The sequence below is a fragment of the Pseudophryne corroboree genome, chromosome 9, assembly GCF_028390025.1.
Source record: "Pseudophryne corroboree isolate aPseCor3 chromosome 9, aPseCor3.hap2, whole genome shotgun sequence".
In the NCBI taxonomy this organism is placed as follows: domain Eukaryota; kingdom Metazoa; phylum Chordata; class Amphibia; order Anura; family Myobatrachidae; genus Pseudophryne; species Pseudophryne corroboree.
In genome coordinates this window covers 3,902,901-3,915,619 of record NC_086452.1, presented here as the reverse complement: position 1 = coordinate 3,915,619, position 12,719 = coordinate 3,902,901, and the positions used below count along the sequence as shown (strand labels likewise).

Here is a 12,719-nt window from a genome sequence, read left to right as displayed (position 1 = left end):
TGGTGTATAATGCACAGAGAACCCGGAGATACCGCAGCTACGCAGTGCGCGGGGAATATGGAGGACAGGAGCGTGCGAGCCGTCACATGGTGTATAATGCACAGAGAACCCGGAGATACCGCAGCTACGCAGTGCGCGGGGAATATGGAGGACAGGAGCGTGCGAGACGTCACATGGTGTATAATGCGCAGAGAACCCGGAGATACCGCAGCTACGCAGTGCGCGGGGAATATGGAGGACAGGAGCGTGCGAGCCGTCACATGGTGTATAATGCACAGAGAACCCGGAGATACTGCAGCTACACAGTGCGCGGGGAATATGGAGGACAGGAGCGTGCGAGCCGTCACATGGTGTATAATGCACAGAGAACCCGGAGATACCGCAGCTATGCAGTGCGCGGGGAATATGGAGGACAGGAGCGTGCGAGCCGTCACATGGTGTATAATGCACAGAGAACCCGGAGATACCGCAGCTACGCAGTGCGCGGGGAATATGGAGGACAGGAGCGTGCGAGACGTCACATGGTGTATAATGCGCAGAGAACCCGGAGATACCGCAGCTACGCAGTGCGCGGGGAATATGGAGGACAGGAGCGTGCGAGCCGTCACATGGTGTATAATGCACAGAGAACCCGGAGATACTGCAGCTACACAGTGCGCGGGGAATATGGAGGACAGGAGCGTGCGAGCCGTCACATGGTGTATAATGCACAGAGAACCCGGAGATACCGCAGCTATGCAGTGCGCGGGGAATATGGAGGACAGGAGCGTGCGAGACGTCACATGGTGTATAATGCGCAGAGAACCCGGAGATACTTCAGCTACGCAGTGCGCGGGGAATATATACGTAATGGTAAGAACTTACCGTTGATAACAGTATTTCTCCTATGTCCACAGGTTCCACAGGATAACAATGGGATATGATGGAGCGACAGCGGATTGGCACCAAACGATCCCAAGCTTTCAGTCCTACCAGAATGCACCGGGCTCGTCCATATATCCCCGTCTCCTAGCTCAGGCAAATCAGTTGTATTCCAAAGCATTTAGGCAGGAGCATCATGTAGAGCCCTAATCAGGCGAGAAGAACACACATGCACACCCTTCCATACAAGAAGGAAGAGGTTTAGTGAGTAGAAAGATCCCCAAATCAGGTGCGTCAGGGTGGGATCCCTGTGGAACCTGTGGACTTAGGAGAAATACCGTTATCAACGGTAAGTTCTAACCATAACACATATTTCTCCGGCTGTGTCCACAGGTTATCGTCAGGATAACAATAGGACTTCCCAAAGCAATTTAGTGGTGGGGACGCTCCTGATTGCACAGGAGGACCTTTCGCCCGAATTCAGCGTCAGGAGAGGCAAAAGTATCCAAGGAATAATGTCTAATGAATGTGTTAATGGAAGACCATGTGGCTGCCTTACATATCTGTTCTGCTGAAGCACCATGTTGTGCTGCCCATGAAGGACCTACCTTACGAGTAGAGTGAGCAGAGACATTAGCCGGAGCAGGTAGATCTGCATGAGAATAGGCTTCTGAAATCGTCATTCGAAGCCATCTCGCCAGTGTCTGCTTATCAGCAGGCCAACCTCTCCTATGGAATCCGTAGAGAATGAAGAGAGAGAATCTGTCTTTCTGATGGCACTGGTACGATCCACGTAGATCCTTAATGCACGGACCACGTCCAGCGACGCTTCTCCCGCAGAAAGGCCCGGTACCTGAAAAAACCGGGACTACAATTTCTTCATTAAGATGGAATTTAGACACCACCTTAGGAAAATACCCAGACCTAGTTCTGAGAGCTGCTTTATGTGGATTAAAAAAAAAAAAAAAAAAAAGTCAGAAAAAGAGATTTACATGACAGTGCTCCTAAATCTGACACTCTTCTAGCTGATGCCATAGTCAGTAGAAAGAGAACTTTAGCTGTCAACCATTTAAGATCCACTTTATTAAGTGGTTCAAACGGAGCAACTTGAAGGGCTTTGAGGACTAGGCTTAAATCCCAAGGCACTGTAGGAGGAACGAAAGGAGGTTGAATGTGCAGCATTCCCTGGAAGAAAGTACGCACATCCTGTAAATTGGCAATTTTCTTTTGGAACCATACAGTCAATGCTGATACTTGTACTCTCAAGAAAGCCACCTTCAAACCCCTATCCATTCCCGCCTGAAGGAAATCTAAGACCCTAGAAATTTGGAAAGATTTCGGGTCCATATTTCTTTCACTGCACCCATGAATATAGGCCTGCCATATTCGGTGATAAATGCGAGCTGAGGAGGGTTTTCTTGCTCTGAGCATAGTTTGAACTGCCTGTTGTGAGAATCCTCTTGACTTCAGGATAGAGGTTTCAAGAGCCACACCGTCAAAGACAGTCTGGATCGATGTCTGTGATAACAAGGACCCTGCATCAGTAGATCTGGACGTTGAGGGAGCAGAAGTGGAGCATCCATCAACATTCTCTGCAGATCTCTGTACCAATGCCTTCTGGGCCAAGCCGGAGCTATTAGAATCACGGAACCCTTTGCTTCATTTATCTTCCTTACCACCCTGGGTAGCAGGATGATTGGAGGAAACAGATACGCCAGATGAAAATCCCATTTCACTGACAGGGTGTCCACAAAGATCACTCCGGGATCCTTTGTTCTTGACCCGTACACGGGTACTTTGTTGTTCAGACGGGACGCCATGAGATCCATCTCTGCCAAACCCCACTTGTCTACTAGAGTCTGAAAGACTTCCGGATGTAGAGCCCATTCGCTTGTTTGAATTGTGTCGACTGAGAAAGTCCGCTTCCCAGTTTAGGACTCCCAGAATGAATACTGCAGACAATGCTGGAAGATGGAGTTCTGCCCACTTTAGTATGTGACTTACCTCCTTCATTGCGTTTGGCTGCGCGTTCCTCCCTGATGGTTGAGGTACTCCCCTGCTGTTAAATTGTCTGAGCGGATCTGGACTGGTCTTCCTTGCAGAATGTCCTTTGCTTGAATCATTGCCATGTATATGGCCCGAAGTTCTAACCGATTTACTGGCAGGCAACTTTCTTCTGTGGTCCATTGTCCATGGAACCATAATCTTCCGGACACTACTCCCCAGCCCTGAAGACTGGCATCTGTTGTCAGGATCCCCTATCTGATATCCAAAAGGGTCTCCCCTTGTCTAGATGGGATGTCTGTAGCCACCAGGCTGATGACTTTCTTACCTTGTGTGAAAGTACCATTGCCTGTTTCTTTATTGTCTGATGTATTCCATTCCATCTGGCCAGAATCAGACGCTGCAGAGGTCTTGAGTGGAATTGTTCATACTCACCATGTCAATTGTTGATACCATCAAACCCATCAGTCGCATAGCTGCGTGGATTGATATTGATTAACTGTGTAACAACTCCTGAGTCCTTGACTGTACCTTGGCTATCTTGTCCCGAGGTAATCAATTTTCTGCAGATTTAAATTCAGTACCGCCCCACAGCGAGTCATCCATTGTGACGGAACCAGAGATGACTTTGCCCCATTTATGAACCACCCGTGCCTCTGCAGACAAGTCATTGTCTGTTGGAGATGGCACAGAAGCTTTTCCTGTGATTGTGCCAGGATAAAAAATGTGGTTGAGGTATGGAAATTTTCTTATCCCCTTCTTGTGGAGATAAGCCGCCATAATCATAATTTTGGTACATACTCTGGGGGCTGTGGCTAACCCAAAGGGTAAGGTCTGGAAGTGAAAATGTTGCTGGAGAATGGTGATCCTTGAGATAACACTGATGGAACAGTGCTATAGGAACCTGTAGGTAAGCATCCTGACTATCCAGGGATACTATGTAATCTCCTGGCTCCATGCAAAAACTATGGAGCGCAACGTCTCCATGTGAACCGTGGTACCCAAACTTATCTGTTTAGGATTTTGAGAATGGGGTGAAAGGATCCTTCTGAACCCAAACCCCTATTGTGCAGGGGTTACTGGAATGACTATTCCTGACAAAAGCAATTTCTGAACTGCTTCTTGCACACCCCTGTCCTTCGCCTCTACCAAAGACGGACTGGAAAAGAAGAACCTTCGAGGAGGATGCTTCTAGCAGGGAAAGCATAACCTAGAGATACCGCTTCTTGCACCCAGGCATCTGTTTGTAGACTGCTACCAGATCTGTGCAAACTGAAGAAGTCGGCCCCCTATCCTTTTGGGGTCCCCCAGAAGGAGGCCCGCACCATCATGTTGATGGCTTATCCTCTGGTTTGGAAGCTGGCCCTCTGGTTACCTTTGCTTCTTTGCCTTACCAAACTTATTGTATTGGGGCTGTTACGTTCCTTTATGACCGACAAGGCCAAAACCAGACCCCTAGGTTTGGGGTTATATGTGGAAGGAAACGTGACCTTCTTGGAGTCTGTTTCTGACTCCAGAATATCTGTTAACTCCTTCCCAAACAGAAACTTCCAGCCAAAGGCAAAGTTTCCAGAACCTTCTTTGATTGTGAATTAGCTTTCCATGTATGTAAGCAAAACTGCTCTGCGAGGAACTATTGTTAATGCTGATGCCCTAGAACAGGGATGGGGAACCTTCGGCCCTCCAGCTGTTGTTGAACTACACATACCAGCATGCCTTACTACATTTTTGCTATTTGGTCATGCTAAAACTGTTGCAGGGCATGCTGGGATGTGTAGTTCAACAGCAGCTGGAGAGCCAAAGGTTCCCCATCCCTGCCCTAGAACATTAGTGTCCATATGAGCTATATGGGATTCTTGCTCCCTTGCAGGCGCTGAAAACCTGTCTTCCAGTACCTCAGCCCAGTGTACCTACAGCACCTGGTATTCCAAGGTGGTCTCCCATCCAAGAACTAACCAGGCCCAACACTGCTTAGCTTCCAAGATCTAGTGAGATTTAGTCTATCCAGTGTGGTGTGGCTGTAGATTGCAAGGTGAAGTCATGGCTGGCCTTATGACTGCCCCAGACAGAGACAATATGGTTTTCAGAAAACCATCCCTCTTTTGATGTTGACGGCAAAGGCCATGTAGATTTTCGCACTATCAATGATACGCATATCTACTTTAGGAGGCACTTCCTATTTTTAAACAGTCCCCAGCTGGAAAAGGATATTTGGAATCCCATTTACTGGGAACCTATATTCCTTATTGGGTATAGCCCAAACCTTTTCCATCAGCTGCTGGGGTCCCCCATGCGGAGACCCTATTTTTTGGGACGTGTAAACATAGGTACCTTAATTTTAACACAGGCTCTGCTGATCCTCTGAGGACAGAAAGGCCTTTACTGCTCTCATTAATTCAGCTATATTCACTGAGCTGATACCGTGCTTAAGTAGTGTATATAGAGCTTTCATCGTCTGATGAATCATCATGTGTAGCCTGTGCAGTTGATGATTTATTTACACTCGGTTTATCAGCTTGTTTTATTGGAGAAGCTGTTGGGGAGCTGCATGTATGGGTTAATAGTGAACCCTATTCCTGGTATTGACGCTGTAGGAATTAACCTTTCAGCTATACTGGACAAGGTCTGTGCAAACATCGCCCAAGGGGGATTTATCTGTACTTGACGTAGATCAGGGATCTGCCTTGTATTATGCTGAAAAGCAAACCATTTTACACATATACCATCCTGTACCAGATCAGAGAGGATAACACACAGTTTTTGCAAGACAACATGATATGAGTGTTAGTGTTACTGTAAGTGTACTCTCGTCACTTTTGCTGCTCTTAGACATGATAATCAGCACTTTCACAGTATACTACACAATTTGTGACTGTAACCACTTTATTGTTCTAAAGTCATATCAATCTGACCCTTACCCATGCACCAGCATTGAGGACCAGAAGACCAACTGACAAACATATATAAAAGTCAGCAATCACACTAGCAGTCAGTCACATGTTATATATTAGTCATATGAGCATATAATCAACTACGAACACATTTTAAAATATGTAGGAGTACATACTGTATTACTGAATTCTGTTTTATACAGATCTTAACGTATTCAGACACAATGTGAAGAAAACCACAGTAATGTACACAGACTCATATGCAATAGGCACTTAAATTTAACTATTCATATTGACAAAAGTAGATAGAGATTTAGTGCTGTATAACCCATACTCGGTAGAGTGGGATACAGGGAGACTCACCTCACTTCCAAGATCGATCAATATGTTGGCGAACGCTCGAACGCTGAGTGGTCCAGACGCTACTAGTGTACACCGCCGCTCCAGGAACTTTTAGTGAACACAGACGCACTGTGCATACAGGCGCACCGGCCATACAGATGCCTGTATTGCGACCGGGTCTCCTCGCAGTAGCGCTTAGTGAACACAGATGCAGCGGCCTAAGCTGCAACCGAGACCCCTCGTGGTAGCGTCTGAGACGGAAGTGAGGCAACAGTTCATGGTGGGAGACTCGCGGAAACTGGTCATGAACTGGGGGGAGGGGCGACCAGGAGAGCGTCTACCTCCCCACCGCTGACATCAACCCTAGGGATCGCAGCCTCATACTATTCCTGGTGCCTATGATCACTAAGGCCTAGCGCTGGAGCACCCGTGGTGGCGGCGCGTCAGCTACTGTTTGGTAGTCTCCTCCCAAAACAGTGCGGCTGTGTCCGTATTTCCCGACTACGGGGAACTGATGCCTTACCTTCTCCCCGTGCTCCGGCCACAGCCTGGTAACGTCTGCTGGACCTGCTAGTATATCCGACACAGACGCCCGCCAAGACAGCACTGTACACATGGGTAAGCGTTGTTGCGACCCGGCGGAGTTGGAGCGACTCTTTCCAATATTCGTATAAGACGCTGTTAAGAAAGATCACTCAAAAACATAGAAATACTATAAAATAAGCTTAGGGCTGCCATTAGAACAGCAGCCCTGTGACCATGGTCCGGCTCCTGCCGCACCAAACAAAAAAACTGATTTGCCCGAGCCAGTGGTCGGGGATATATGGACGGGCCCGTTGCATCCTGGGAGGTCTGAAAGCTTGTGATCGTTCGGTGCCAATCCGCTGTCGCTCCATCATATCCTATTGTTATCCTGTGGATAACCTGTGGACCATGCCGGAGAAATGGAGGATAATAATGAATGGACCTCAGGAGTTCTGTGACTGATCTCCCTCTAGATACTGCAACAAAAAGATCCTCTTTGTCTATGTGACAATACATTCGCCAGTGAACGACCTTATCTGTCCAGATGCCACCAGCTCCTCTCCTGAGAAGATCATTGGAAGCTCCAGTAGATGCCACCACTTTGATACACAGGCTGCCCACATAAACGGTTGTGCAACGTCACAAGCTAGCGTCGCTAGCCCACATTCTCTCACCTGCTTCCTTAGCCATGTCTGGGTAGTCAACTGCATCGCGAGGCTTCAGAAACTGCAAACAAAAACCTCATTATTATTTTCTGTAGGACTAAAGTAAAATATATCATGTAAAATGAGGCTGAAGCAGGGTTGGAAAAATCTAATTTTTTGGGTTTAACCCAGTTTTGTTTTGTTTTGCATTAACGTCTACACGCTTTTAAAGTTAAAGTGCCGGCTCTACTCATCTACCAATTTATACCCCACTGTCATAGCTGCAGTGTCCCCTAATGGATGGAGGAGAAAAAAAATGTAGTGACTCCTGCTTATTATATTAATGCTGTGGAACATGGGGGGTAATTCCAAGTTGATCGCAGCAGGAATTTAGTTAGCAATTGGGCAAAACCATGTGCACTGCAGGTGGGGCAGATGTAACATGTGCAGAGAGATTAGATTTGGGTGGGGTGTGTTCAATCTGCAATCTAAATTGCAGTGTAAAAATAAAGCAGCCAGTATTTACCCTGCACAGAAACAAAATAACCCACCCAAATCTAACTCTCTCTGCACATGTTACATCTGCCTCCCCTGCAGTGCACATGGTTTTGCCCAACTGCTAACAAAATTCCTGCTGCGATCAACTTGGAATTACCCCCCTGGCTGTGTAGTAGAAGCCTTCATCAACCATGTTTTACTGCTTTCTAACATTACCATTCCAAAGTTATTAGGCTTTGTTAGGACTTATGGGGGTCATTCCGAGTTGTTCGCTCGGTAAAAATCTTCGCATCGCAGCGATTTTCCGCTTAATGCGCATGCGCAATGTCCGCACTGCGACTGCGCCAAGTAAATTTGCTATGCAGTTAGGAATTTTACTCACGGCTTTTTCATCGTTCTGGCGATCGTAATGTGATTGACAGGAAATGGGTGTTACTGGGCGGAAACTGTTTCCGGAAAAAAACGCAGGAGTGGCCGGAGAAACGGAGGAGTGTCTGGCCGAACGCTGGGTGTGTTTGTGACGTCAAACCAGGAACAACAAGCACTGAAATGATCGCAGATGCCGAGTAAGTCTGGAGCTACTCAGAAACTGCTACGAGGTGTGTAATCGCAATATTGCGAATACATCGTTCGCAATTTTAAGATGCTAAGATTCACTCCCAGTAGGCGGCGGCTTAGCATGAGCAAATCTGCTAAAATCCGCTTGCGAGCGAACAACTCGGAATGACCCCCTATGTTACATCTTGCAAGAAAACCATTTTTTTACTGCTTATAATCGCTTTTACATCTATGTAGATAGACCAACATATTAATATATACAAAAGTACACCTGGAGATGAAACTGAAAAGAAGACAAAGAAGTTAATGTTAAGCATCAGTCCTACTTATTACTTAGAATTAAATCTGAATAGTAATAAAAAAAATGCAAATTGCAAAATCTCTTTTCAGAGAAACGCACACAGGAGGCGAGTATTAGCGGGGGACGCTACACATTCTGAATAAAAACACTAGTTTTTAGTATAATAGGCTTTTTTTTTCCTTTAAGAAGTCCCAGCGTTGTGTCTGTAATCACCTACAACACCAGAGTGTTTACAGAAAACCTTCAGTGTATACCAGCCACCCCTGGGCAGAAGCTACGCACACAGTCACCGGGCCAGGGAGAAACGGCTTCGGGCTACAACGGTGCATTCATTAACCAGGTTATGTAAGTGGAACTCTGATCAGTCATATCACAGTACAGGAACCGTGGTATAATAATTACTTTAGACTGGAGATAATAAAATACGTATCTGGCAGATCACACCTCGCAGTGCAGGAGAGGGTGTTACAGAGGGGTGCGCTGTCACCTAGCGTTCTGCACCATATGGCAGGAGACGCTTAGTGTGGCGTGGGGGTTCCGCCACACGTAGCGATTCGCACTGTCCTAAATGTTTGCTCTTATTCTCAGTGTACCAGGCGCACCACACTAACACTTCTGTCACTAAGGAACGGTTATAAAGGTGAATAATAAGTATACGTGGCGCGAGGCGCGAGGTGCGGTGCCTTGTGTTAGAAGTCTGTATTTTATCCTTACTGCCCAGATTAGAGCCGCACACAGCCGTACATGCTAGTGCCACGCTGCGGTGTATCCCTTCATAGTACTTATGTCGCATTAGACGTGTGCTGCAACAAAGTGCGTGGCACGCCATACGGGGCTAATTGAGTAAAAGTGCGCGTGGACACGACTGGCGAGACTGCCGGCTACATGGAGCTTTGTCTATAGCAAGGTAGGGCTCATATGCCCGCACACAACTCATCCGCCACCTGCGCACACAACTCATCCGCCACCCGCACACACAACTCATCCTGCCACCCGCACACACAACTCATCCTGCCACCCGCACACACAACTCATCCTGCCACCCGCACACACAACTCATCCGCCACCCGCACACACAACTCATCCGCCACCCGCACACAACTCATCCGCCACCCGCACACACAACTCATCCTGCCACCCGCACACACAACTCATCCGCCACCCGCACACACAACTCATCCTGCCACCCGCACACACAACTCATCCGCCACCCGCACACACAACTCATCCGCCACCCGCACACACAACTCATCCTGCCACCTGCACACACAACTCATCCTGCCACCCGCACACACAACTCATCCGCCACCCGCACACACAACTCATCCTGCCACCCGCGCACACAACTCATCCTGCCACCCGCACACACAACTCATCCGCCACCCGCACACACAACTCATCCTGCCACCCGCACACACAACTCATCCGCCACCCGCACACACAACTCATCCTGCCACCCGCGCACACAACTCATCCTGCCACCCGCACACACAACTCATCCGCCACCCGCACACACAACTCATCCTGCCACCCGCACACACAACTCATCCGCCACCCGCACACACAACTCATCCTGCCACCCGCACACACAACTCATCCGCCACCCGCACACACAACTCATCCTGCCACCCGCGCACACAACTCATCCTGCCACCCGCGCACACAACTCATCCTGCCACCCGCACACACAACTCATCCGCCACCTGCACACACAACTCATCCTGCCACCTGCACACACAACTCATCCGCCACCCGCACACACAACTCATCCGCCACCCGCACACACAACTCATCCTGCCACCCGCACACACAACTCATCCTGCCACCCGCACACACAACTCATCCTGCCACCCGCACACAACTCATCCGCCACCCGCGCACACTACTCATCCTGCCACCCACACACAACTCATCCTGCCACCCGCACACACAACTCATCCTGCCACCCGCACACACAACTCATCCTGCCACACACACACACACACACACAACTGATCCTGCCACACACACACAACTCATCCGCCACCTGCGCACATCTTGCTCCGCCTATTTATTCCTCTACAAGTGAATGCAGGCCCTAAGCATCCCCTCCCCCCTTACCGGCCACGTGCATGGTGCCACGCTGAGCTCCTGCATTGATGATGCAATACATTTGGTTTTTCGGATTGCTCAGCTTTAGGTGGACGGATGGAGAGGAAACCAAGTGCAGGTTATATCTGGGAGTTTCTCCTACAGCTGATGCAGTTTAAGAAAATCGGTTCAGTAGCTTTTACTACAACTGGAAACAGACACAATCCTATAATATTAGTCAGTGATCGGAGAATAGGCGCTATAGGCAGTGAGGGAGCCATTTTTAAAGCTTAGTGGGTCCTGCAGGATCGCCGCAGCAGCCAATAACAATCCTCAGCGTCCCCCAGCCAATCACCACCGGCTCCTCCTACATTCCCTGCCCGCCAGCACCCGCTCTGAGCGCTCTATGGGGGCATGGCCTAACTACTATAGCCAGTCAGTGGTACCGCCTTTACCGCAGCCGTATCACCAACGCCTCAGCCAGAAGGTAACCACTGCACCAACTGCTATTTACCCATGTCCCCAATCTCTACACACAGTACTGCCCCAGCTGCTATCTACGCTTACCCCCTCCCTACCCCCAGCACTGCCTGCCCCTAACCCCCTCCTTATCCCCAGTACTGTCACAGCTGCTATCTACCCTTACCACCTCCCTACCCCCAGTACTGCCCCTAACCCCCTCCTTACCCCCAGTACTATCACAGCTGCTACCTACCTTTACCACCTCCCTACCCCCAGTACTGCCCCTAACCCCCTCCTTACCCCCAGTACTGTCACAGCTGCTACCTACCCTTACCCCTCCCTACCCCCATCACTGCCTGCCCCTAACCCCCAACTTCTCACTCCACCCCAACTGCTGCCTGCCCCAATCCCCCATAATGTGATGGGACCCAGGAAAGGTGACGTAGGACCCCATGTGAGTGAGGTACCCACACATGCCACCACTGTTAGGACTGACTGCGAGGAGCAAATAAAAATAAAGATAATATCGGGGCAATTAGCTTCTGGAATACACCGTATACTGCAATGTAAAGGGGGAGGGGGCAGAAAATAAGAATTTACTTACCGATAATTCTATTTCTCGTAGTCCGTAGTGGATGCTGGGGACTCCGTAAGGACCATGGGGAATAGCGGCTCCGCAGGAGACAGGGCACAAAAGTAAAAGCTTGAGGATCAGGTGGTGTGCACTGGCTCCTCCCCCTATGACCCTCCTCCAAGCCTCAGTTAGGATACTGTGCCCGGACGAGCGTACACAATAAGGAAGGATCTTGAATCCCGGGTAAGACTCATACCAGCCACACCAATCACACTGTACAACCTGTGATCTGAAGCCAGTTAACAGCATGATAACAGCGGAGCCTCTGAAAAGATGGCTCACAACAATAATAACCCGATTTTTGTAACAATAACTATGTACAAGTATTGCAGACAATCCGCACTTGGGATGGGCGCCCAGCATCCACTACGGACTACGAGAAATAGAATGATCGGTAAGTAAATTCTTATTTTCTCTGACGTCCTAAGTGGATGCTGGGGACTCCGTAAGGACCATGGGGATTATACCAAAGCTCCCAAACGGGCGGGAGAGTGCGGATGACTCTGTAACACCGAATGAGAGAACTCCAGGTCCTCCTCAGCCAGGGTATCAAATTTGTAGAATTTTGCAAACGTGTTTGCCCCTGACCAAATAGCTGCTCGGCAAAGTTGTAAAGCCGAGACCCCTCGGGCAGCCGCCCAAGATGAGCCCACCTTCCTTGTGGAATGGGCATTTACAGATTTTGGCTGTGGCAGGCCTGCCACAGAATGTGCAAGCTGAATTGTACTACAAATCCAACGAGCAATCGTCTGCTTAGAAGCAGGAGCACCCAGCTTGTTGGGTGCATACAGGATAACAGCAAGTCAGTTTTCCTGACTCCAGCCGTCCTGGAAACATATTTTCAGGGCCCTGACAACATCTAGCAACTTGGAGTCCTCCAAGTCCCTATTAGCCGCAGGTACCACAATAGGCTGGTTCAGGTGAAACGC

At 48.9% G+C, this 12,719-nt stretch overlaps 1 protein-coding gene and 1 pseudogene across 1 annotated transcript in view; both read right to left on the bottom strand.

The window, feature by feature from the left end:
* Positions 1–12,719, bottom strand: part of SCP2 (sterol carrier protein 2) — a 135,212-nt gene that overhangs the window by 98,668 nt on the left and 23,825 nt on the right. The window contains exon 2 of the mRNA XM_063938895.1: positions 7,298–7,349. Within this exon, the coding sequence (XP_063794965.1) occupies positions 7,298–7,349 (52 nt within the window). The remainder of the gene's footprint in view (positions 1–7,297; positions 7,350–12,719) is intronic.
* LOC134961860 (5S ribosomal RNA) lies at positions 4,773–4,891 on the bottom strand (annotated as a pseudogene).